Here is a 27,805-nt window from a genome sequence, read left to right as displayed (position 1 = left end):
TTAACTGTGTGTGTCACTATAATCTTCCTAGGAAAAATTGCTTCACTATCCATCCTATTACAAACTTTTCCAGGAATGCGTCCTTGGTGGATACTTTACATTGGTGGAGGCTGTACATTGCTTATTGGCTTACACTGGAAAGTGTTCTGCACTTGCTGAAGCTTAAGGTTTATATTTTTAAGAATCTATAGATGTATGGTCGGCATTAGGGCTTCCATATTCCATGTTGTATATAATAGTTAATAGCATAAGCTACTAAAGGAGTTTTTAATGACAATATCGGCATTAATAGAATAAAAAATATTTTAGTAATGAAATTATTAGGAAAACTGAAATAAGTAGGCTGTAAAGAACCAAAGCCTATTTCTGACTGGTAAGATACAGTTGGCTATGCTCTACATAGGATTTTCGGCTAGGTGAACATTTAGTATTTATGTGTTTACAAATGATACTTTTCTGAAACTTGATGGAAGATCTCTTTGATTTTCTGCAGTTTTTGCTTAAGTTTTAGTAGTACATATTTTGGATTGTTACAAATAATAAGGCTGATTTTTTAAAGTTCTTGTTTTGCCTGGTGGTTTTGAATTAATTTTTAATATTAACAGTTCTGCTTATCACTTTGTGTTCATTTCTTGTTTTATAACTTGTAGGCCTCCAATAGTCAAGCATCACCACAATCTGCTACCACACCAAGGATGGAAAGTACTACAGGAACCGCAATTGCTACCTCTTCAAGAACTCCTCCATCACTCAGTCTTCAGGGTCCCCTGTGTCCTCCTGTGTGCCCCCCAGCTCCATTAGAAGAATTGTCTCCAGACAGCATTGATGCTCACACGTTCGATTTTGAAACTATTGCCCATCCGAACTTGGAGCAAGCTCTCAAGCAAGGGTCGTTAGACTTGGATTCATTGGCAGAGAGTCCAGAATCTGACTTTATGTCAGCAGTAAACGAATTTGTAATAGAAGAAAATCTAGTGTCTCCTAATGTAATAAGTGACCCACAAAGCCCAGAAATGATGGTGGAATCTCTTTATTCTTCAGTTATCAATGCAATAGACAGTAGGCGTATGCAAGATACAAGTTCTTGTGTAAAGGATGTTTCAGTAGAAAATGCTTCTCTCAGTGTTTGTGTGGAGAAGTGTAGGGTTATTGCTCAAGACTCAAAGGTACATTTAAGAGGTATAAAAGAAGATCTTTGCCATTTCAGAACACTTGTACAAAAAGAACAGTGTGACTTTTCTAATTCTTTAAAATGTACTTCCTTAGAAATAGTAAATACAATTGAAAAGGTAAAGCTTTCACTTGAAAAAACGCTAAATGATAAACATCAAAATGAATTACAGTCTTTGAAAAGTGAGTATGAAACTAAAATTAATAAATTATTAGAGGATGGTGAAGAAAATAAAAAGAAAATCAAAAAGTTAAAAGGTGACCTGTTAGGTCTTGAGGAAGTTCTTCAGAATAAGAATGATGAATTTGCAATAGTAAAGAATGAGAAAGAAGCTGTAGTTTGCCTTCAGAATGAAAAAGACCAGAAATTACTTGAATTGGAATGCCAAATGGAGACACAAAATTCTGAAATCAAGGAACTGAGGCAGTCACGTGAAATTGTACTTGAAGACTTGAAAAAACTTCATGTTGAAAACAATGAGAAACTACAACTCCTGAGGGCAGAACTTGAGAGTTTAGAGCAAAGCCATTTAAAAGAACTGGAAAGCAACCTACAAGCCAGGCATTTACAGGAATTTGAGAAGGTCCTAGCTGAGCACAAGGACTGTTTGGATAAATTAAAAAAAGAGAACGAGCACAGACTTGAACAAATGCAGGAATCTCATGAGGTAGTTATGAAAGAGAAACAACAACAAGTAGAAGAGTTACAATTGAAGGTTTCAGATCTGTCTGATTTGAGGTGCAAACTAGAAGTTGAACTTGCCCTGAAAGAGGCAGAAACTGATGAAATGAAGCTTCTTTTGGAAGAAAGCAGAAACCAGCAACAGGAGACCTTAAGATCTCAGATTGACAAGGAAACTGAAAGCTTAAGAAAGGAGATAGATAAATTAAACAATAAAATACAAATCAGCAGTGATGAACATCAAGTGGGCTTATCAGAACTAAGGACTCTGATGACAATTGAGAAAGATCAGTGTATTTCTGAACTAGTAGATAGGTATGAAGAAGAATCAAATTTGCTTAGAACTGAATTAAATAAAGTAACGCTTCTTCATCAAAAAACTGCTGAGGCAGAAAAAAGACTTTCAGAGCAAATAACAGAACTGCAAAGTAAGTTGGAGTTGGAAATGACTGCCCTAGAGAAGGAAAAAACAGAAAAATTGTCTCTCTGTGAGCAGCAGGAAAAGTATGAAGCTATTATCCATAAGCTAAAGGAAGAGAAAGAACTGCTAATATCTAACCAAGAACAAGACAGGCAGTCGCTCATTGAGAAGCTCAATTGTGAGAAAGAGGATGCAGTACAAACTGCTTGTAAAGAGTTGGAATTACAGAGGGAAGCTGCTGAAAAAGGGCTTTTGGAAAAAATACTGCAACTTGAGATGCAAGTGAATCGGAGGTACTGTAAGAATTAAGTTACTGTGTTTTCCTAGTATTTTAATCAATATGGTATATTCATGACACGCTGTGCAGTAACTAAAATTGTTGTATTTGTAATAGTGTTTATCTGTATTGGTTTCTATATTCAAGTTTCAGAATGTTTATAGGCAGTGGTGTTCCCATATCTGTAGTTAATCTCAAGGATTGTGAGATATCTTATACAGCATTATTTCACGACAGCAATGAAGGTTTTATATTTCAGTCATGTCGAAGGAGTGTTTCCACAGTAACAAGTTACTTGGAGTTCCGATTTTGATGGTCTCAGTCCCTCTCTCTTTTCCCATCTTTGCTCTGCTAGCACTGTGGGAGCATACAGTGTCTGGCTTTTAGGTAGCCTGATAACTTTCTTTATTGGCTAGCTGTACACCAGGTTGGTGATAATGGGGCATGAAAACTTGTGTGGGAATTAATGCAGGCTTGACTGAGAGCTGTCCCATGGCCACATGGATTTCCATTAACTTTTGCTGCCCCACTTACCTATTTTAGGGTCTTCAATTTGAGCTTCATAATGAAACACAAAGGTGCAACATAATCTTAAAGAACATCCTAACATCACCATTTTTTCTTTGGTAATTTCTGCAGAGATTTTCCATTTAAAAAATATATTTTTCCCTAGCCAAGAATGCATAGACTTATTCTTTCTGACTTATCGTATCTTAGATACTTATGAGTTTGTAATGCCTGCCAGCAGCCTACATTATGTTGTTATAGAATGGAAATAGTAGAATTTTTCCATGTGATTAAGGCTTAGCAACAGTACTTTTTTTAAATGCTAGCATTTATCATTTATGTTCTTGTGGTGTGAATCAATGCAGCAGATCTCGTTTGTAAAATATCTTAATAGAGGAATTTTTTCCCAGGTATTAGGCCAAGTATGTGAAATGGGAAAAAATCAGTAAAATGGACAGAATTGACATAAAAGCAAGGATACTGCAAAAAATGAGTACAGACTTAAGTTAGCTTTTAAATGTTGAGTATCAGTGTACTGTTAAAAAAAAAAGGTAGAAGAGCGGAGGTCATGCAGAGTCCAGCAGCACAGTCCAAGGGAAATGGGAATATCTGCTTCAGTGAAATTGTCTGCTATGTCAAGATTTTCACGTGCGAGCAAATCCATCACTATGTGGTGTTGTGTTAGTGACTGTGTTTGCTTGTCAGTGTATAAAGAAATGCATCTAGATAATATTACTTCTTTGAATTAAGATTGGGATATAATGAAATTTAAGAACAGCCCTTCTTAACTGAGGAAGATATTCTCTTAATGAAATATGGGGGGATGAAAAGAAAAATGATAAATTCTGCATTCTTTTCCTTTTCTGTGTAATAATGCATTGTAGAAATTTTAAGAACTTGACTCAACAGGAAAAAGATGTAGCTGTGTCATCAGACTTTTTAAAAATCCACCTACACTTAAATTTGAACTTGTGATCACAGCTTTGTGCATTCTTATCCAAACTGGATTAAAACAGATAATGTATTTCAAAGAAATATTATCTGCTTCAATCTAAAGAAATGCTGTCAGTTTGTTAAAAGTTCTGTAATTTAATTTTTAGTGTGACATTGAAATACGTTTTGTCTCCTAAAGCTTCTTTTTATGCTTTTATTCTGCTGTTAATTTTTTTTTTCTAGGAATCAAGATATAGTGTGTTTTATTTCCAGAGGGCTTATATGTTAAGTAAATCTGTCCTAATATTTCGAAGTCCATTTGAAATCACTATTTGTTTGATTTTTGAATTCCTAAAACCCCAAGCTGTGTCAGTAACTCAAGTTGATTTATCCTCACTCATTGTTTAGCAGTTTTAATGGTAGAAAACAACTTTTATTTGGCATGTGACTATGTTAGCTGTTTCCTGCAAGAGTAATGTTACATTACCCATTCAGAAGGTACAGAGAGAGAAGGGGATTGTTAAATTTGACCTGAGTATTGCACTCATGTCAGGAATTTAGGTTTTGAACTTCCATGAAAACTAACAAAAATTTTAAGAGGCAACAAAGAAATGTTTGCTATCCATGCATTACCACAGTATAAAAATTAACATGGTTTGGTGTGTCTGAAAATGAAGTAATTTGATTATGTAATAAAACTGAAGGCATTTGTAGTTTCATTTACTCTTTCTGCACTATGTGGTAGTGTAAAGCAGTAGAGAGAACGACAATATCTTTAATGACTTGTTGTTAAGCATTTTGAAACAGTTTTCTGGTTAGTTAAAATATCTATAATACTCTGAAGAATGTTAAAAGTAGAATAGGAATCCCAACTGCTTTAAAGATGGAATTACTGCTTTGGTATCTTGCAGTCTTAGTATTGCCCAGCCGCTTCTGTCAGACCCCCATATGTAGTGGAGCTTCACTGAGTGCGTGTCCTCTCTCTCTTAGCTAGGCTTCATTTAGAAATAAATTGAAATTTAATCAAGCACAAAAATGTTTATTTGGTGGCACAAAAAAGTTTTCCAGAGTGTTTCATGACTTTCTTTTCTCTGCTTATTTTATTTCTGGCTTCTAGAACGTCAGAGGCTGTTTAGCCACTCTGAGAGCTTCAGTTGGCTTTCAGAGCTCTTTTATTTAGAGCTTCTTATGGGCTTTTGGAGTGCTTAGCTGCTGCATAATAGTTTGTATATTCAGTATATGCCCATGTGGTAGAACAGTAGCAGTATTGTTAAGTACATGCTTTGTCATCTTAGAGCAGTGCAAGGGTTTGCTTGAAAAGAAACCCCCATCTGAAGATAAGTGATTTTGGCATCTTGAAAACAATAAAGTTAGGCATTGTCACTGTTGCTGTAGCTGACAAGACCTTTTCAGATTAAATATTGAAACCTACTGCCTGGTACAGTGATGAGGTATAAAAACTGGTAATGTGCCAGCATCCTTTGCTGAGCAGCAATATCCTTTACTTGGCTATCATTTGCAAACAGTAGTCCAGGCAATCCATCTGAGAGGCAGATGATTCCTGCTTCGGTTTAGTTCAGCTAAGAACTTCGGGTTTAAATATGATTAGTTGTAATATCAATATGGTTTAAATATGATTCTGGTGCAGATGAATAATAGGCATTTAAAATAATACAAATTTTCACAATTGTTGCCCATCTAAGGGGTTTCTCTATTCAAAAGTTCTTCAGGGATGTTGTTGGTAACTCAAGCCAAAACACAGAAGAGTGTAGTTAGTTTTTGCTTCAGTGGTGAAAAATACTTGGCTTATGTAACATTGTTTCAAAAGCCATTTAAGGTTATTATCCTGCCTTCCTGACTCTTGATGGTTTCCTTCCTTTATGATCATCACTGCTGTCCTCCAAATTCAGAGTTTTGAATTTCACATCTGGATTCCTTAGCATCAGATTTCTGCTGAATTGTTTTCTTTATGTGATATTTCTGAAGGCTTTCTATTTTTACATACTAAGTATCTTTGTGAAGTTGATAGTTGTTTCTTTTTACCACTTTCTGTGCCTTCTGTTACATTAGTAAAAGTATAAACAAAAGTCCTCCCTCACAACAAACTTCAAAGTTAGAGCTGGCATGCTATGCCAAAAACACAGAATGCCCAAGAGTAAGAATTGGTAAGATGCACATGATTAAAAAGTAGAATTGAAGTTAGTAATGGCTTAATTGTAATATAGTATTTATTAAATATTTCAGAAATAATGTCTCAAAATGAACATCTGACTTTTTGTGTGTGTGATTATTTCGTGTATTGTGGGGCTTGGTATATGCTGCACATTTAAAGCCTAAATGTTTTCTTTTAAGTCCTCCTGCTGAATCATCTGCTGAATCAAACTTAGTTGCTGAACTTCAGGAGAAGCTTCAGGAAGAAAAAATGAAGTTCTTAGAGCAACTTGAAGAACAAGAGAAAAGAAAGAATGAAGAAATGCAGAACATCAGAACATCGCTCACTGCAGAGCAACAGGTAAAGCTGATTTATTTAAAAATTATTTTTGCTCCCATGACAGTTGTGTTCTTTTGCTGCTTTCAAGTTAGAGTACGGTTTTCTCTTTTGCTCTGTAACACTTCCACATTCTAAACTTGTGTGATTGTCTGAAGCCAGGATATGATGTGTTAATGCAGTCAAATATTTAAGCATAAAAAAAAAATCAAAACAAAGAAACAGAAAAAAACTCAACTAAAAAAAAAAAAGACCAAAAGGCAAAACAAATTACCAGACAACTGGCAATCCAGATTCAGTTTATGTGACTTCTTTTTCTTAAGTGCTTGGAATTTATAGTCATTCATCTCTTGAACTTCAGAAAGATACCAGGTATTACAAAATTTATGGACAACACTAAATTAATTATGTGAAATACTAATTGATCTGGAATGCTGCTTACTGGCTTTTAAAGTTTATTACCATGGACAGGTGGTGTTTAGAGGTTCAAAGCATAAATATATTTCATTTTGAAGTTCAAACAATTGAATATGTTGCATTTTGCATAATAAACTTAAAGCTGCTATGTTCTCCTTATCTTGATTAGAAATCACGTTGCACAGGATTATTATTTTACATCGGTAGCCTCACATTTATTCCTTTCAAAACATCTTGAGCCTCTTAGTTTCTGTAGATGTCTCGAGTTCTTAAATTAAATCTGTTAGTAACAGCTATTATCTGCAGCTTTGTTGCATTTAAACACTGAGAAAGGATTTTCTGTTTTAAGCACTTCTCCTTACTGTAGCTGTGGTAGGATCAAATAATTACAAAGAGACAAGGGTGGTGATCAGCCAGCTTGGTGAATGAATGCTATGAATCACTTGATGCAGGGAGTAGGGAGCACAAAATTGCAGATGGCTGTAAAGAAAGGAGTCTTACTGCAATTGGACTGCAAGCATTAATACTGAAGTTAGCCTTACATAGTAAATCTAATAGGAAATGTTTTCCTAGATTGGTAATAAATTGATTTTTTTTCCCCAATATTCCTTAGTATTCTGTTTTCCTCATTATCTAGCAGTAGCTTTTATTTCTGCAGCTGAGCGTGAAAGGGAAGCTTCTGAGGCATTGACAGCAAATTCCAGGGAAAGCTGGAACTCTTTTAAAAAACAACGAACAACCCCAAAAAAGACCCCAGCCAAAGCAAACAAATACCCCAAACCCAGAAAAAGTTTGTATCAGTCAGTGCTGACAGTTTACTTCACTGGCTCTGCTGATTACTGGATATTTTGGCTATTTAGTCTTGCCTTTGTCTTTTTTGGGTTTTGGTTTTTTGTTTTTGGTGAAGTTTCCTTAGAGGTGTCACTTACGCTTTTGTTATGCAGACATATAACAAAGTTATGTGTATGTATATATGTTATATATATGTATATAACAGGGTTGTGGTATGCAGACATATAACAAAGGCTGCTGTGCCCTATGTAAGTTGTGTAGCCCACCATATCGTTTGCATTTTAAGACTGAGAGTTAATAGGCATATATCCAGAGAATCTTCAAAGTCACAGAAAAAATTTAAAGTAATTTGAAATATCCTTTTAATAGATGGTTGTTAGTAGGTTTTGTCTGTCTCTTCAGCAGCACCCTAAGAATTAAAGGGCACAATGGTCAGTGGAAGGATTGAAGAAGTGGAAAGATTTGTTAGACTGGTACTGAAGGCTGTGCTGGGTGCTTTTTATGTTCACCTATTCAAGCTATTAACCAGGATTCCTGTGTATCTTTTACAATAATGAATTGTTCACTGAAGAATTAATGCATGACTTGAAATACATTTTTAATTCAGGTTATAGTGTATTGATAATGGTATTTTTTATTTTCATTTTATGTAACATATCTGGATGCAGTTCAGCTTTATCTTAATAATTTGAACCCTTCTAGTAACTGTTTTAAATGTAGAATGTTTGACTATTTTACATTAACTGGAATAAAAAGTGTTAATTTTAAAGAAAAATGAACAACTTACGGTTTTTTAAAATTATTTCTTATTGTACTACTTGTATGTTTCAGGCTTGAGGGAATGAGAGGGTTAAAAATAAAATTAATTACAAAAAAATTTTAAAGACAAACATAAAAATAAAATGGACTGGCGTTTTATCTCTTCACCAAAGCAATAAGTAAAAAAGCTTTAATTTCTTCTTTAATTATATTGTGGAAAACTAAAATGCATGCTGTCTTTTGAACTATTTTGCATTACATTTTTACAGTACATTCCTTATTTCAGTAATACTTCCTTTCTGTTTTCAGACCAACTTTAACACTGTTCTGGCAAGAGAGAAAATGAAAAAAGAAAACATAATTAATGATCTTAGTGACAAATTAAAAGTGCTTACACAACAGCAAGAAAAAGATAAGGGTAAGCAAAGTTCTGAAGAAGTTTCATCATTTCTAATTGGACTGTTCCATTCTTTGCAGATTGGTTTTTGTCCTTAGTGTTGCTGTAATTAAAAGAAATTCCGTTGATTTATGCCATAGATTTGATTGAAACACTTTCTGAAGATAGAGCTCGCTTACTTGAAGAGAAGAAGAAACTTGAAGAAGAAGTTAATAAACTGAGAAGTAGTAATTTTTCTCCATCAACCTACTTGGCAGCAGCATCAGAGGCTTGTGGAGCCTGTGCTGCTGATGTGCCCACAGACACAGAGAGATTGGTTGCTGACTTTGGGGCTGAGGGGAGAATGGATTCCACAATGGAAACCAGTATGATGGCTGTGCAGTAAGTATGGGGCATCACAGTAGAAATAAAGCATGCTCTTGTTTTGGGAATTTGAGCTCTTGGGCAGTGTGAAGTACAGGTGAGCATGTTTAACTCTCCTCCTACCCTTGATGCTCTTCCTGAAAATATCCTTTTTAACATACATATGCATGCAATTGTGGTGTTGCAGTCATTAGGAGTGTGTGCGTTTGACTTTGAAGTATGCAGCTTCAAGATGAAACTTGGCCCCACAAACATGACATAAAAGAATATACCTAAGTATACGGAACGTACATCAAACAGAAGGAAAACTTTAACGGTGAATGAACTGGGAGGCTGCATGTTACTGGCACATTTTTTGAACAGTGTCTCACTTTCATGCCACTAGCATTTTAAAGAACCCCAGACTTCTCTCCAAACCTTTCACTGGCAACCACACAAGAGGAGCAAGGTTTTTATCAGAGGAACAGGAGCAAAACAGTTAGATGTACTTACACTGGGTGTAGTCAGTGTGTGTCTCAACCCGATGCCAGAATCACTAAATAGTCATATCCAGAGCACTGAATAGCTTTGTAGAAGTGAAGATGAAAACAGTTTGTCCTTGCCAAGCTAAACTTGCACTGATAATAAAACAAGGAATTACCCCATCTTTAAAAAAAGAGCTGTTTCTTATAGTAATCATTCTAGTCCTGCACTTTTAAAACAGATGTACAAAAAAAAATTTAGGGTGAGCTTGTGAACAAAAAAATTATGACCCAATGTATGATTAGACAGAAATTTTCACAGGTTGCTGTTGACTGCTTCCTATTACATGAGTGATAAACTGAAGTAAAGTCATGATTAGTATGGTTTAATTATAATGTTACCTTTTCTGATTATTTTGATTGGATTTATAGCATGTTTCATCCTAAAATTTGTCTGTTTTCTGAACCAAATCAGTTTGGACTAGAAAATATATTGTTTCTTCCTATTTAAATTGCTTTTAAAGTACATTATAACTGTTTTAGGAATTACTGTTTCTGTTCTTAAGCAATTACTCGGGATGTTAGCATTTGTTTTATCATGCCTCAGTACTCAGTGTATCCCACAGATGAATGGCAACAAGTAGCAAGTTCACAGTAGTGTCTCTACCAGAGAGTACCAGGGCACTTCAGACTGCACCCCTTAGCCTTTGAGCTACAGACCAGGAAAATGGGACATGATAGAGCTGAATTGCAATATCAGGGGTTAACTGTCAAAGCATGTGGGGCTATATCTTTCATCCTGGTGTCTTCAAAGCAATGCAAAATACCAAGAAATGCCCTGATGTAGCTTGATAAACTAATCAATGGCTGAAAATCCACTGGCTTGTTGTGAGAAAGAACCTCCTTGGTTTAAAGAAAAGGAAAAAAAAATCCAAAACACCAGCCAGAAATATCGATGCTGATTCCGAATGTGTCTGTCTTTCTATGCTGTTTCCTCTGTGCTAGCAAATCTGTAACACTCTTCACTGAGTGAAGATAACAGCTGGGTGTGGAAAAGACAATTTTTGATTATTAAAAAAATACTAGTTTTTAACCTAACATTTGTCCATTTTCTTTCTCTTTTAGTGAAAATGTTCATATGTCTGAAGAAAAGCAGAGGATAATGTTGCTAGAAAGAGTGAGTAGATTGTTTGTGGAATTAAGTACTTATGACTAAGTACTCAAAAGTATGTACATGTGAAGTTGTGCTGTGGTCAGTTATATGCTCTGATATATATATATAATATAGTTTCTGCAGTATTATAAATATGATTTCAGGGCATCTTTTTTCATTGTACTTTTGGATCACTGTAATTCACTGAAGTAATTCAAGATAACTTTTAAAACATTACTCTTGGCCTAACCTTGTTATGTTTATGTGGGCTTTAGTACAAGTACAATGTACAAGTACAATGATCTGTCACTTTTTAGGAGTGGCAGATCATTGATACAGAGAATTTATATAGAAAAAAAAGTTACAATTTCTTTTTCTAATTAAGAAATACAAAACAGCTGGACAGGATTTAAGATTGATTTGCCAGTTTCTCATAAAAATGGGTAATTTCTCCTCATAGGCTGAATTCTTGGTAAAATGTGAAATTTTAACCTCTAGTAATTACACTGGAGTATTTCAGATTCTAGTAATTTTTAACTGGCCAGTCATATCTAACTTCATCTCAGTTGTCTTTTTGAAGTTGACTTAAAAAAAAAAACCAAAAAAACCAAAAACCACAGGTATTATTAGCTTCCAGCTTTCTAGGATCACTTGGATATAATCTGGGACCAAATAAAGAACAGGAATGCTTTCTGTTAATGGATTGTGACACTGTATGAAGCAACTGCCTGGGTGTTTCTGACTGTGAGCACATATATGCTTTTTTCTGTCGTCTGATTACCAAGGATTTGTTATGGGTAGAAGCTAAAACATAGTAATATATTACATTCCTTTTACTGTTCTATCATTGACATGTTTTTCAAACTGAGAGAGAAGTATGACTATGCAGGTACAATCTTAACATGGGGATTTGCAGCACTAGGATAATCCCTAGACTTCAAGGGGTTTTTTTGCGCGTCTTTGTTCAAAAGATGTTTTGATAATTGTTTTAGAACTGAAGAATGCAGTATTGTACAAGTAGTTGGTCTCTAGTCATACCAGAACTTTAAAAAAATGTTTGTACTGTATGAAGTATAATATCCAGTTAATGAGATGAAGATTTTCTTTTAGACTTTGCAGTTGAAAGAAGAGGAAAATAAGAGATTAAATCAAAGATTGGTAAGTATTTGGGCAGTCCATTTTTTAAGCCTCATGAAAAAACAAGAAAAGGTTAAAAATGTTACATTTCTTAAAATCTAGGAATTTTTAAAATTAATTTTAAAATTTTTAAAATTAATTTTAAAAATACTTTAAGTGTTAAGGCAAGTGATGAGTAGGTAACCTGATAACCTTCCAGAGGTACGTGAGCTTAATCTTCTCATGGAAAAAGGTTCACAGGACTGGAGAGTGACTTCTTCCCAAAGAATACAGACCATCCAGAGTTGGGGTAACGGGGTGTCAATTTCCAGGGCACCATGACTCAGTTTTCAGGAGCAGTAGATTGAAGGCCAGTTTACAAGAATATGCCTGCACTTTAGGCATAATTGGGAGTGTTAACAATAACTTACAGATTGTTTTGGGAAAACTGCACCTGCCTGCTTTGTAGTGTGGCAAACTGTAATTCTGCCTAGTAGCTGGAAATGCAGGCAGGCAGCCACCATATGAAATGCTACAGTAAATGCCTATGGAAGTAAAAATAATTTAGTGACAGAGTGCCCTTGATTCCTGTAGTATAAATTCTTCTCCTTTTATTTATTCCCACATGTTATGCATGCTTGTGGGTCTCAATTTTAAGTCTTAAAAAAATTCCTGAGTGTATACGAAACAGGCAGTTTGGTTGGACTGACCATGGAGATCATACTTTCATTAAGTGACAGGTGATACCTAAAAGTTTGGCAGGAACTGATAGCTCTGTCATGGGAAGTTAGACTTGCCACAAGACTTACACATACCAGGTGTAAGAAAGAATTGCAAGACATCTACAAGTATAATTTTTCAATGATTATTTTTAATTCAGAATGACAGTGAAGTACACAGAATTTATTTAAGTGTAATTTTCACAATAAAAACTCAAAATACACCCAGACAGTTTTCTAAACTTCTCTGTAGATTTCCTGAATCAAACTCTTGATCTCTTGTCATGTTGGAGGAAAATAAAATGGAAGAAACACTTTGTATGAGACAAATATAAGATTATTCTTGTTATGATAATACAAAGCCATGTAGGAGAAATTGATGGTTCTTTGGTCCCTAAAGCTATTAAAATTTGATTTCTAAATGGAACTTCATATCTTTTCAATTCCTTACTTATAAAGTGAGTTTTTACATAGATAAGTTTACTATTTGTCTCTCCATCCTTCTTTCCCTCTCTCCCGCCATTTAAATGCACTTCTAAAATTGAGATACACATCAACACTTCAATACCTATGTTTATTTCTGTTGAGGCACTTGGGATAAGGAGCTCAGAAGGCATTATGTGTGAAAAAGAAAATCTTCATAGCTCATTGGCTTTTTCAGAAGAACTTGTGGATTACTTCCACAAGGAAAAAAAAGGAGCTCCTTTTAATACTTGGAATGTTATTACAGGATTTTTGTTACAATAAATGAGTTATTGAGAAAGGGAACAATTTTTCTGTATAAAGGCTATTACAATTGTATTAATAAAACATTCCTTACTAGGTTTTAATGTAATTATTCTCAACATTCTAGTTTGTTCTGGTTTTTCTTGAAGTTAGAAGTTAAGGAAAACTACAGAAATCAAGCTATTTAGTGTTTTCATTTAACACTTATTCCAGTTTGAAAAAAACTGCAAGAAAATATCTGGTCTGTATATCTGAAGAGAACTCTTAAACACTTTTGTGAATAGTCTAAACAATTTTGACAAATTTCATGCTAGCTGCAACCTTTTAAAGGAAGAAAGGTAACCTCTAAAAATTTTTAAAATAATAAAAAATAAAAACTAAAAAAATTGAAGTTGGACCCTGTAAAGAAAACTGCTTAAGGTGTCATCAGAATTTGAGAGCATTCTGTGATGTACTGCATTGAATTTGGACCCATTCTTTGAAGAAATGAAGAAAATGAGCTGTGAATAGGCTTCAGGCTCATACAAAAACAGGCTGGTACTGCCTCTGGGGAAGGCAGGGGGCAAGATTGACAATAGGAAGGAAATTTGCTGTGGGGAACAATATCTGAGTTACAGCTGAAAAATCACATGCTAAACTTCAAGTGTGAGCAATCTAGATTTGAATAGCATGTATAAATGATCCAGGAAGTAGGAATGGATGGAAAAACTGCAGGACCTCTAGTCAGAATTTCTGTGGAGCAATTATGAATTGTCTGTTGTAAGGAGGCTACCAGAGGGTAATGGAACTGATACATTTATGTCTGAACAGCTTTCCCAGCTACTTGCCTGCATGTGGGATAGGTATTCCTTTGGACATAGAATTAATTACCCATTGTCATTTCTTGTTATCACAGTTCTTGTAGAAACTTTGTGTGCACTTATGTTTATTTTTAGGTCTAGTTTGTTCTATTGAAGTTGTTCGTGCCAGTATTGTATCAATTAAGGAGAATTAAAAGCAAATATACAGATAGGAGGTAATTCTTATGTCCAAAACCTTACAGAATTGAACATTTGTTTGGTCCTGACTCCAGTTTTGTTCCAGGGAGTGCTGCCCTGTTGATTACAATAAACTTGAGATTTTGTGACAGTCAGTAGAAAAACTCAGACTATGTTGAGCTCAACATCTAGAGTTTAATTGTAATAAACGTGTTTAATCTCTGGTGTTCTACCATCAGCCTGTTCTGGTGCCAGTGACTTCTCTGCTAGAATGGACACGTTTGTCATAGGTCTTGTGTATACCCAGAGTAAATCTTCACTAGCACTCATATGAAAAGCCCTTCCCAGTTTTAAATAATGAGGGAGAAGTTAGTTATGTAGGAACTTTAATAAACAAAGGTAGCTGTTAAAAAAAAAGTGCAATAATAAAAAACAAAACCAAATCACAAGCAACCAAACACACTGCATAACAGGATCACAAAAGTATGGTGGGTTTTCTGAGTGAGTATAAAATCTGCAAGACTAGGCACGGTTTGAAATCAATGATAAATCATCTTGTCATATCTTTATCTGCAATGTAGTTTCATCATAGCTTGCCAGTACTTTATAGCTTTTCTCTTTTTATAGATGTCCCAAAGCATGTCATCAGTATCCTCAAGACATTCTGAAAAAATAGCAATTAGAGAGTAAGTACATTAATTTTCCTATAAACAGATGGATATGCTTACAATAAAATAAGTGTATAGTTAATGTTACAGTTCTTCTGTTCTTGCTCTGTGGTGAAAGGATGCATAGATCACTATAATTTAGCCATCAGCTATTGAACGGTCCCAGTTGAGCATAAATCATATTTTATAAAACCTTTTTATAAACAATGAAAAGACCTTTTTGAATTCTCTGTCAGTGACTTTCTTGAATTCCATACTTTGTAGGATTTCTAGAGTTCTCTGAGGCTTTTTTTAGATTACTTTTTTGTTTACTTGTAACCTTGAAGTCTAAGAAAAAGGAAATCTGTTCATCCTGAATATACATAGTGCTGTATTATATTTCAAGAGAAGTCTTACCTTCCTGAAGTCTTCCAAGTTCTTGTCTTACTCTAACCGAATGAAATAAAACTAACTGAAACATTTTGTTAGGTATTCTCAATCTGTTAGCAGCTGCATGTAGAATTGTTGCTGGAAAAAGAAGTATTCTTGTAAAATGTAAAAACTACAGACAACTTCTTAATTAATATTAGGCTTATATATTACTTGAATAATATAAAAAAAATCTTTGGAGAAAACCTGCACAGATTTTTCTGTTAATGTTTTCTGAATTACACCAGTTTTCGTTTTTGCTGTAACAAGATCAGGAGGTGAAGAATAATTTTTTTCTCTCTAGCATCTGAAAATTGTCACAAGTGTCTTGGTAGTTTTTGAGGAGGGAAATGGTATGAAAGAAGAATTCATCTGTCCAGTAGAGATGTTTTTAAGTCAATATAGCCTGTCTTCATAGTAAGTCCAGGCAGAAAAGTTTGGAGTATTGTTTATTTAATCCAAAAATGAACTTTAAAGATGATCACCTAAATTTCTCTAGATAAACTCAATTGACTGTCTGTGTATCTGTAGACTCCTTCTATGGAGAAGTTTTTCACTTTCTTTGCACTTCCCTCATCCCCAGAGGACTAGTAATACTTATTCCTAGAGCTCCCTTGTATTCTAATGCTTAATTTGTTGCTAATTTAGACTTCATTTCATTAATGGGTAAATAATTTACTCACAACACTTTACACTGTGGAACAAGAAGTTTGGAGACAAAAGTTGCTCTCTGAATTCTGTAGTTGAAATTGTGTTACCCTGGTGTCAGAAAGGCAGAGTTTAAATGTTTCATGTACAGTTGCCACAGTGTTTCTTTGGCTTTTCATCATTTGATCAAAGATAAACACTTCATCCCTTCTTTGTCGTTCTGTGTTCAGTTTTGCTTCAGTTTAAAACGACAAAAGAATGTTTGTAAACACCACTACAGTGACGGTTACCTTAAATACGGGTGAATAAAAATAATACAAAATTGAAACACTAGCATTTAGTTAGGTATTTCTGATTATGTTTTAAAGAAAAAATGGCAGTTCTTTTGAGAAAAACAGTTTGAGCAGATGAGTGTAGAACATTTCAAAAACCTTTTTAAAATTAGCCTGCTTTTGTTGTCGTCCGAAAATAGGAAATGTATATGAGTTGGCATAGCACGTGGAAATGTCTGCTGCTCTTCAACTTAGTCTGTCTCATGCAATACATGATGGAAAAATGTAGTGTAATTAATGTAGCTTTAAGTTTCTGTGGTCTTTTTTTTAGTTAAGTTCTGTGATTTTATTTTTTTTTTCCCTAGTTTTCAGGTTGGCGATTTGGTACTCATTATCTTGGATGAAAGGCATGACAACTACGTGTTGTTTACTGTTAGTCCAACCTTGTATTTCTTGCACTCAGAGTCCCTTGCTGCACTGGATCTCAAACCAGGTGAGTGTGGTAAGTGTCAGATTTTTTTCTAATTATTATCTCCTCTCACAACTAACAGTCTTAACTTTCTAACACTAAATGATTTTTATAACTATATATGTGATAAATACAAGAAGCATGTAATAGTTGTCCGCTGCCTTTGTAGCTTTTGCTACTTGTTCTGGTGCAAAATACTTTTCAAAGCAGAACATTTTTAATTAAAAATTTATATAGATGTTAATATCTCGGAAAACTGGGGAAAAATATCTGCGCCTTCAAAGTAAACTATGGAAAAAAAAAAAAAAGAGGGAGAGTATGCCTATTTGGTACACACACAGAGTATGTTAACATTCCCATCAGGCTGCTTTAACTACTCAGCATAAATAATAAATAAAAAAAATGTAGGCAACAGTATATGGGAGTTTGCAAGCAATATTTTTGCTCATGGTTTTTCCACCAAATTAAAATGGTATTTATTATAAATTTTCAGAGAAGACTTCCTGTATGTCTTTATGTTCAAGTTGATGGCACATGTACATTTTTTTCTCCCATAATTTTCAAGGATTTTTGTTGGCTTTTTTTGGCAGTGATCTAAACTTGGCATAATTGAAATCTTTTAAAATGAGGAAAAATAACAATGCCTTGCACTCAACCATGGGCTCTACATGAAGTGGATTAATTGAAATGCCTTTAAACTATTGTGGTTTTTTGCAAACCCACCTATGCTCCCAACTTTGTAAAAACGTCTAAGAACATGCATCAAAAGAAAATTTGTATCAATTCTAACTTATCAGTGAAAGTTTCTGTGTTGTTACATGTCACAAGCTGTCAAATAATTGCCCTGAGCAGACTCACTGTAGATTGCAGTTATGATGAAATATGATAGATCTTGAATAACTGTGTATTCTCCAGAAGACCACTAAGCCCTAACTGGATTGTGAGTCTGCTGAAGGTTCTGTGCCATGTGTCATCTGTGAAAGTTAAGGGCAAAATGACTGTCTCACTTCTAGATGTAATATATTCTTACCTATGGCATTAGTAGTGCATACATAGCTGTGTGAAATATGGTAGACTTTTCTTACTGGTTTTTCATGTATATAAGGTAAAAGCCATGTCAGTTTGTATGTGCTTAAATGTGCTGTGAGTGCTTAATTCACTGAGCTGTTTTCAGAGCGACTTAGCTTGCTCTGGTCTTTACCAATGCCTGAATAGAGTTAATCTCAAATCCAAGAAAACTGCAGATAAAACAAATATCAAGACTTAACAACTGCCTGAGGGATGCATTTGTCTCTGTCTCACTGCTTCAGGAAACTATGTCTTGATTCTATTCCTGCATCAAGGAAGTGGGGAAAATAAGATTCAGAACACTAGTTGTATTTGTGATAGGTTAAAATTGGTGTTGGCCTAGGTACTGCAAATTATTGTTCTAAGGGCCACCAAAATGTTGCATTTAAGTCTGACCTTACTTAATGTTTGTTTGTTTATTTAAACTGTTTCAAAAAAATTTCTGCCTTTAATGGAAATATAATGTAATATCCTGGTACCTGTAGTTGCTTATCCAAAATATTACATACATTCTCTCTTTAGCGTCAGGTGCATCTAGGAGACCTTGGGTGCTAGGAAAAGTGATGGAAAAGGAGTATTGCCAGGCAAAAAAGGTAAGAAAATAGTAATGAGAAATCATCTGTGATTAATAAAGAAGAAAGTATCTTTTAATATTTTTAACAATTGTGACAAACTCTCTCTGCATAAAAAGGTAGATGAAAATTATCCTAAGTTCTGCTATTGCTGCTTTTCTTTTGAGTCAGTGAATAGCAAGAGTAGGGGAGCCAGAAGAGTTGAGAGAGCAGCGGGTTGGGTATTTGCATCCACACTGTCCAGAGCCCTTCCAGACTTCTAAGGGTCTCCTAAATACTGAGTAGTAGGAATCAGTTTGACCTTAAAAGTACAAAAATCAGTAGAATAATTCCACATTTTAATTATTTTACTCTTTTTTTGTAGGCACAAAACAGATTCAAAGTTCCTTTGGGTACAAAATTCTACAGAGTGAAAGCAGTACCATGGAACAAGAAAGTATAACACAACAAATTTAAAAGTTTTAGTTCATTCTGTCTCCATTCTTTTTGGACTTGTCCTTCAGTGCTTGTTCATCGCTCCAAATACCAGGCCATCTTTTTTATACTGAGGTCATGTGACAAGATACGTCATTGATGTACTGCTTTTACTTTTTAACAGGTGACATTTTAGAAATTCATCAAAAACTCTGGCCCTAACTGCTTTGATTTTTTTACCCAGATAACTTTAAGAGTGTGGACCAAATGAGTTCATTTTCTCTAAGGGCAACCACATGAAACATGGTTTGTTTGCCATGTTAATTGCCTGTTAAATATACATTAGCTTGTATTTAGATGTTAAATGTTAGTTACCATTATTACCAGCATATGTCCTTTTGTGAAATCATTATCAAAGTACTTGCACTCTTTAACAGATTCTTTATATGTGTAAAATTCATCAACTATTTAAAGAGGGTGTTCATTGCATGCAGATAATCATATAATTTTTCTTCAACATGAGTTTGCCTCAGTAGATGAATAAAAAATAACTACTGCAGCTTGTTTCATTACATGAAAATGCTCTTTAATGTTAAAAAACCCTTGTAATTTGATGGACTGATTTTGAAAATCAGTCACAGTTAGATCTGCAATCTTCAAAAGCACTTTCGATGGATTGATCACACAGATTCTGAAGGGAAGACACCTGTGCTGTTTATTCAAGGTGAAGCACTTGTTCTTCCCAACAAAACAGAAGTCTTGTATTAATCTATTTAGAAAAATCATATTGATGAAATTGTATTTCATGGTTGAGTTTCAGGAAAAAACTCATTGTACATTAACCATACAAGAGTCATTTAAGTAACAAATTATTGTAATTGTAAAAGACATGTAGAATTTTAAAACAATAAAGATTTGAAACTGTATGTGTTTGAAGTATTTGTGTGCCTTTTAAATACTATCTCTAATATTTATTTCATGTTAATCTGTTGTATCTTCTCTATGATTTCTCCAGCGGTTTCATTACATAGAAATACCCAAATTTTCTATGAGAGGTAGTAATTTTCAAAAGCATTTGGGAATTACAAGAATTTCCTTGTAATCATAAAAATTAATTTAAGTAGACAGAAATTTTAATTTTGTCAGCATATTAAATGCATAAATGACATTTTTAGTAGTTATACCTCCTACATTTTTAAAATGTAGTCTTATTTATTTTATTTTTAATAACAGTATAAAAGGGATGTACTATAAATACGTAACCAGTGGGAAGTGAATTTATGAGTTCAGCTACGAGCTTATGCCTAGGATTCAATACATAGAGTTATTCAGCTGTGATTTATCTTCAGGTCTGGAGTGGAAGAGGAAGAGATAAAGAAACAACCACATGAAAATCTCAATGCTTCTGCTCATATGTTTCCAATAACATTTCTCTAGACTAACCCGTCCAGTTGAATACCCAGAAACATCTGTATATGCCTTATTTAAAATTTTGTTCCATAAAAATTTTAAGTTCAGATTTTTATGAAATGCATGGGCTTGTAACTGTATCATATCTTTGATTAAATAAATCTAAGACAATTGATCTGTGGAAAAGAGAATGTCATTTCGTCAAGTTGCCTTCTTACCTGGTTGTTAAATTTACTAGTTGATGTACTGACTTTTTAAAATTAGTTTTCTAATGTGCCTTGTTCTTCAAGAATAGTATTACCGTACTTGAGTACTGTCCAGTGTCAAGTGTGTAAATAACGTGGATCTATAGAACAGGTTTAATGCATAAAAAAAGCAAGCCAGAGAAACCACCCATGATGCAGTGATTTTTTTAATCATTGAATTTTTCACCTTCAGCTAAATGGGAATTCAGTTCTGTCTGCAATTTGGTGCAGTCTTGTTCCTTAAGTTAACTTAGTCACAAGTGGTTTAAGAAGTTGCACACATAGTGTAATTCATTTCTTTTAATATGCCAAATGTTTAGAAGCCTTGATGTCTTTTACCCATTGACAAAACTTTCACAGCCTCAGATAGTACTGCTGTGAGTATTATAAGTCTTCCAGGGATTAGTTATCTCTTGGAAGCCAGCAGGCTTTGCTAAGAGGCACTGAATCTCCTTCCATTTCTGGGAGGGCAGTTGTTCCTTGAGTAGCAGCAATGAATCTGTGTAGGAAGGGGCAATCCAGTGCTATAACATAAGACTCCACTCTTTTGTTATTGAATAATCTACTTCAAAGATAAGCAAAATGTTGCCTAGAATTTTCTCCAGGGAGGAAAGGATGTGTTGTCAATCAAGTTCTTTCAAGTTCGATAAAACTGCTAATTTGATGATGGCCCTCCATGACAGAGTACCTACAAGTGGCACTCCTTTTAGGGCATACAAAAGTACACATTTTTCTTACACTGTGAATCATTAATCACTAAGGTTTGTGTGTCTTTCTGCTTTGTGTTGATGACATACCATGAAGTTCGTTGGTTGTAGGCTCTGAGATGGTTCCCTGAGTGCTGAAGTGAGGTGAGTGCAGAACTTGTGCTGAGAATTAACTTCCTCGCCAAAAAATCAACAAAACCTCAGAAATTCCTTGTCTTTGTCTATAAAAACATCTAAGCTTTCTAGTCCTTTTTTACTGTTGCCTAGATTAAAAATACATACTTTCAAGCTTATATATGGACAGTAGCAGCAATGATTTATGATACTATAAAAGTTGGCTTGATTTCTAGTTTAAGATAAAAAGACATGATTGAGGTTTATATAACTCAGAAACACATGACCAATATATGAAAGTGAACTTGGGAAGTACCTAAATAAATTGATTAAAATAAATTGCTGTAATGCAAACTATGAGGGAGGAAAAACTTCTTCCCTGCTGATATCTGCCACTTAATAGAATGCCAGGATGTATCTGTTATTGTTACATGACATAATATTTTAAAAATATAAATAAACAGCACTGCCTTTGGGTTTTAGGAATATTTGTCATGTGTTTCATTTTATAATCTTTATGTATATTCAAAATAGAAATTCTGTCAAACAAACTCCTAACGTATTCAGTAATGATTCTGAACAGTCATTGAGAAAAATGTAGTTTACATATTTTTTGTATGTCACAGCCTTACTAGTTCTTGAAAGTATGTTTGTTATGTACCACCTATGTGCTTCATCTTGTGCCATAATAAAACTTTGTGTATAGCTATATAATTTGGAGCATAGTCAGGAGGGATGGGGGAGAAGTTGGAGGATAGATTTGATGATCTCAAATTTCCCTAATTCTTTTGTGGAGCAGCATGTTGGAAACATAGCAAATACTAAAAATAAAAGCCTCTTGTGCTACTGCTAATACGTGTTTATTCCAAAGTCTGGCTTTAGAGAGAAGAAATTTATTTTTCTGAACTGCAGAAAGGAAAATGAATGGTAGAAAAAGTTGATTGAAAGCAAATGCTGTCCTGCAGACTTAACACAGAAGGGATGTGATAATTTAAAAGGGATTTTTTCCAGTGTGCTTGGAAAGCTATATCCATTTGAATACTCTGAGAAGCATATCAGTTTTTGCACTGCTCTGCAGTCTCCTGTCAGCAGCTTGTGCTCTTTAGAATTCAGCTGTGTTGCATTTGAACCTCAAGATGGTCTGATAGGACCATTTTTACACTGAAGTATGTACTTTTCCCTAAGTTACCTATGTTGTATAGTAGAACTAGGTAGTCTGCCCTCTGCAGAATTATTCTGTGCCTTTTTGCAGCACTAGTTTTCTTTGTGACCTACATTGCAGCCTTATTTTGTGGAGTTTAGCTAGAAGACAGGTTGGCTGTGAGCAGCTACAGCAAAAATTGATTAGTACTTCGGAGTGCTGTTTCATTACTGTAATTTTTAATTGATAAATTGTTATTTAATAATTAATTATATTGTAGTTAGTTATTATAACAATATAATACATTATTATTATTATTTTTAAATTAGTAAATGCAGGCAATTACTGCTTATTGCCAAATTAATAAATCAGAAATAAAGCATTCTCCATAGAAGAACTCTTTTTCCTTCTCAAGCCTTTTAAACTTCAGTGGTCTATCTCAGTGCTGCATTTTAAGTCACTGATTTCTTTATCTCACTTTACAAGCCATTCTGCAGTCCTGAAGCAGCGATGACAAATGAGAAAGGGTAAACAGTTACTTCCTTTAGCCCTCGCTCTATTAACACTCACTCATATTAACAACATCCAAATAAAATACTGAGGACCATGGGAAAGTCTAGTCCCCAGACTCCAGATACTCCAAATACTGGCTAAGAATTGAGTTCAGTGTTGGTGCTCTCAAGCAGCATCAGATTTAGAGAACAGTTGAGGTTGTAAGAAACCTCCTGAGGTTTTCTTGCCCAACTCTGCTGGGGCTGGACTCCTGTGATGTTTTTAATAAGGATCTTCAGTTTGCAACTGATTTGGCAATTAAATGTTTTCAACATTCCATTTAGTCCTTTGTTATGAAGCCTGGATTTAAACTGCCATTGTAATTTGAGTAATTTTTAAATTCTCCCTTATTTCTGGCTCAATTTTCTGAAATTAATAATGGCTGGCATCCTTGCTTTCCTTTTCCTGACTTTTGCTTCTTTGGACTTAAATTCACTGTGGGTTTGACTTTTTAGGCAAAATTGTTTAGTGAGTAGTGGATTTCTTTTCTGCAGTGAGAAGAGCTATTTTCTTACCTCCTAGTCAAAAATTTGTACTGTTTTCAAAAGGGTGCTAATGAAGAAATTTTTTTTCACCATGCTCAGAATAATTGTTTCTGTCCCAGATCTCTGCATGAGATCTACCTGTTCTGGATACAGAGATGCATGCTTGTGGACACAACACAAGCTCCTGTGCTGGGAGCATTAGAGGTGCAGAAAAAATTGATAAGTAATGCCTATTTTTTATTTCTTAATGAAGATTAGGTACAGAGCTATGAGTTACATATAACCAAAACAATCTGCTGTGTTGGAATTTTACACTTGTGAGTTTACACATTGTTTAGTCGTTATCAAGGACATAATAATGTTTACAGGTCAGTTATCAAGGAGGGACCAAAAAAATGGCCTCAAGATCCTGGATCCTTAAGGGATACTAGTCAGTTTTAAGTACCAGTCCATCTCTGAGCCAGTTAATTTAAGCCGTTGAAATGTCAACTCTTAATGTCTAATATAATCAAAGTGCTCACGATGAGACTGCTAAGCTATGCTTCTTGTGGGGTGCTGGTCAGCATTAATTGTCTACCATGTCTCTTGTGAATGGTGGGGTGTAGTTTTAGCAATGATTTAGCAATGATTGAAATGGTAGAAAAAGCTTATACTTAAATTGAATACAGTATAGAATTCTGTAAATAACAAGTGATAATTTTGTAGACAATTGACAGCTTTTTAAGCTTCAGAAGAGACATTTATTTTATGTAACTATACAGAAAAATCCAGGTACTTATTTTCAGTTGAAATCAGCTGACTAAAACCAACTGTCTGCTTTTAAAAGGCTGTAAAGTAGAAATAGCCTTTTTTGGTATATACTACGATTTCTTGAATTAGGCTGAAGTAATTTTTCAGAGATTGTATTTTTTAAAATCAACAAAACAGCTAAGAAGTAAAGTATTTTATTTAATTTTAGACCATGTAATACTAATAATATTTCAGTTCCTTATGTTTGTAGCTCTTACTTATAAGTGAATTTTTGGAAGCTCAAATAATTTGCCCCAGATATGATACATGCAGTTAAATATGCTTCTGTTGACCTTCTAACAGTACGTTGTAGAGTTTGAAAAAAATTCCAAATTACCAGTAGAATGTAAGTATATATACAGTGTTGTTGCTACTCTGGAACACCAGAGTTCCAGTAGATCTTTTGAACGTAGTTATAGGATAGGGTGACTGGTAATGGTTTTAAACTAAAAGAGGGTGGATTCAAACCAGATAAAAACAGTTTTTTATGATGAGGGTGGTGGAGCACTGGGACAGGTTGCCCAGGGAGGTGGTGCATGCCTAATCCCTGGAAACATTCAGTGTCAGACTGGATGGGGCTCTGAGCAACTTGATCTAGTGGAAGATGTCCACTCACTTTAGTGGAAGTTGGACTAGACATTCTTTAGAAGGCCCTGCCAGTCCAGAATATTCCACATTTCTATGTATGATTACAGAATGTATTTATATACTGTGATGGCATATGCTTCTATTTCGGCAGTTTAAAGCACTGAAAAATTGAGAAATGTCAGCTTATGACTGCTTGTCAGACTTTGATTTTATATGCCTGAGGGTGCGCTTTTCAATTAGCTAATTAGGTGCTCTTTTCCTGTGCTTGTGCTTCCACATCTGTTCTCAGTTATGCATAAAAACCTTGCCATGAACATATGATTACATTCTTGTCCTTTTTATGGTGGCAATTTCTGAGCGGAATGCTTGCTATGTATCCCTTACGTAAGACCTGAGGTTCTCCAGATAATTTACTTATTTTTGGTACCTGACAACCAACTTGAGATACTTGGGCTGCTCTTTCGTACCATAGCAGTTTTATATCTTTGAATCCTGTGCTCTCACCATTTTGTTGTCTCCGTTATGTAAGCAAGAAGGTAAAGCAGTGTGTTCAAAGGCATGTGGCGCTTCAAGTAAAACTTACAGCCTTGCTTCTCTGCCCTGTTTGATACTTGTGGTTCTCAGGCGCCTCTGGAAACTGCATGTTGGTATCCGTGTGGGTCAGTTCTTATTCTGGAAACTGGTTTTCCATGTTCATACAAGATGCACTGTAGTAATGTGGCGTGTGTGTTAAATCACATACTTAGTGGTTTTTTTTGACAGAGACCTAATACACCAAAAAATCAATTTTAATTTATTTTCAGTGGACTTCTATAGGTTTCAGTTTCTTTCTAGAGATCTTCTGTATTTTTCAGCTTTATATTACACTTCTGTAATGCATTCAAAAAAAGGAAGAAAAAATCAATCTTGGCGCTTCTCCATCTGCCAGATTATTTCTTTGCTAAGCTACAAGTGTCATCTTGAACTTTCAGACTTTTTGTTCCTATAGTCACCTAGAAATTATCTTGAGAAATTGTGTGTAAGTTACGACCCAATACAATACTGCACAGGAAACAGGATGAGCCATGATTCTTACATGGTGCCTTTGGACTGTCTATTTTAATCTTTCTTCCTATACCTTTTTAGTGTCGCATGTCCTCTTCCTAGCTCTTCAATGAGTTCAGAAAGAGGAACTTACCATTGAAAACTCAAGTCCATTCCCTGTATCCCTGTATGGTTAAATGAAGCAAATGTGTTTGTCTCATTGGGTAGATGAATCACATTTTCCATTGCACACAGGTAATTTAACCTACTCACTGGGGACAAAAAAAGAAGTTGTGCAGAAGCTTTGATGTGCTGGAGCTGCTTGGTTAGGGTGTAGTGCAAAGTTCTTTTCTGGAAAATCTCAACTCTTGGGATCTTGAAAAGTTCCACGGCTGTACATTGAAGCTGCTCAGAGTAGAGATGCCACAGAGTGGTCTGGCATGAAAGGAGCCATGTGGCTCTTGAGGGAAGACACCTCACTTCTAACTGCTGGGCCACTGATTAAATAGCTTTCTCCAAGGAGTCTTAGTGTTCGGGGTTTTGTTGGATTTTTTTTTGTTTTTTCTCCTTAACTGCAAGAGTTAAACATCAAAACTGCAATGCTTTCTGTACAGAGGAATAGCTGTTTAGTAGGCATCGGTAGCACCAGTCTCCTTACTACAAAACATTCTTATAATCAAGTATTTTAATGGATACATTAAGAAACTATGAGAAGGGGAGATGTTAAAATGATTTTATTTTCTGTAACTATTAAAAAATGTATTTTCAACTTTCTTACCAACTTAATTTGTTATGTTGTGTTCCTTTACACATCAGACAGTGATTTCTTTATTGCTGTTGTGTTTCTCAAGCAACTAAAATCAGTGCATCTGTTACCTCTTCTTTTGTTTTAAACAGCAGGCTACAACAGTTTATTCTGCAGGAACATCTTGAGACATCACGGACTCTCAGCCTAGCTTAGATAATTCTGTAATTTCACTGGCAATCAAATTTTGAGACAAAAATCAACACTTTAGAGATGGCAGTGTCTATTCCTTCTTGCTTCCTATGACAGCTATAGAGCATGAAGTCATAAACTTATTCAGGTGTTCAGTGCATAATTTGATTTTTCCTAAATATGGAATTTTTTGTTCAAGCATCCTCAATATTTAGAGAACCGAAATTATCCTAGGAATTATTATTTTTATTGTAAGTAAAAGAAATCTGTAAAGTATGTCTTGTACTTCTAAGCATAAATTAATATAAATAAGAAGGAAACGTAATGAAGGTGTTCTTTAGTCATTGCCCAGTAGATGTTGGAAACTTGATTTAGGTGAGAAAAATGACAAATCTGCTCTTGTGCTGATGGCTACATTTCTCATTTACTGAACTTTGCATGTTGACCAGTGAGAGAAGAATATCCTTAAGATGGTTTATGATAACCATCTTCACTGGTGACATTTTACCTTCTCCTTGCCACAGAATTTGGATCATCTTCCATAAATACTCCTCACCTGCCCTTCATGTTTTCAGTTGCTCCAAAGTTGTTATATTTAACTTGTTAAATTGTTTCCCTGGGCTAGTGGGATTTTAATTTGTTTTCCCTTGTGAGATGTCTGCAGAAACTTGAGTTGTTTTGCAATGAGCTGGATGTTGTTATCCTTTATGGCTGTACATTGCATGTTCAGGACATGTGGCACAAGGGAGGGAGTGGATGTTGGATGTGTGCTCAGGAGCAGTGGACCTCAGTGGGATCAGAGCTCTGATGCTGGCAGTGGCCTGTGATCATACAGCACAGGGTCACAGGCGGGTTCTTTAGGATGCTCATTTGCTGCAGGTCTTTTCTTGCATTGATCCAGGCTTCTGTGGCTGTTGATCCTGGATGTAGGGGTGAG

The 27,805-nt window shown here is 34.9% G+C and overlaps 1 protein-coding gene across 2 annotated transcripts in view; it reads left to right on the top strand.

Moving 5' to 3' along the window:
* Window positions 1-20,478, top strand: part of RB1CC1 (RB1 inducible coiled-coil 1) — a 67,112-nt gene extending 46,634 nt beyond the window's left edge. The window contains exons 15-24 of one of the 2 annotated variants that reach the window (XM_038123754.1): window positions 651-2,566; window positions 6,343-6,502; window positions 8,756-8,864; window positions 8,984-9,224; window positions 10,793-10,844; window positions 11,931-11,978; window positions 14,986-15,044; window positions 16,720-16,847; window positions 18,414-18,484; window positions 18,828-20,478. In XM_038123754.1, the coding sequence (XP_037979682.1) occupies window positions 651-2,566; window positions 6,343-6,502; window positions 8,756-8,864; window positions 8,984-9,224; window positions 10,793-10,844; window positions 11,931-11,978; window positions 14,986-15,044; window positions 16,720-16,847; window positions 18,414-18,484; window positions 18,828-18,905 (2,862 nt within the window). In that variant the 3' untranslated portion in view covers window positions 18,906-20,478. Of the gene's footprint in view, window positions 1-650; window positions 2,567-6,342; window positions 6,503-8,755; window positions 8,865-8,983; window positions 9,225-10,792; window positions 10,845-11,930; window positions 11,979-14,985; window positions 15,045-16,719; window positions 16,857-18,413; window positions 18,485-18,827 lie in introns of both variants that reach the window. The other variant, XM_038123742.1, reaches the window with a different exon arrangement.
* Window positions 20,479-27,805: the final 7,327 nt, after the last annotated feature.

Source organism: Motacilla alba, chromosome 2 (genome assembly GCF_015832195.1).
Source record: "Motacilla alba alba isolate MOTALB_02 chromosome 2, Motacilla_alba_V1.0_pri, whole genome shotgun sequence".
Classification (NCBI taxonomy): Eukaryota; Metazoa; Chordata; class Aves; order Passeriformes; family Motacillidae; genus Motacilla; species Motacilla alba.
Note: the sequence above shows the minus strand (reverse complement) of the source record. Positions and strands in the feature narration are given on the sequence as shown.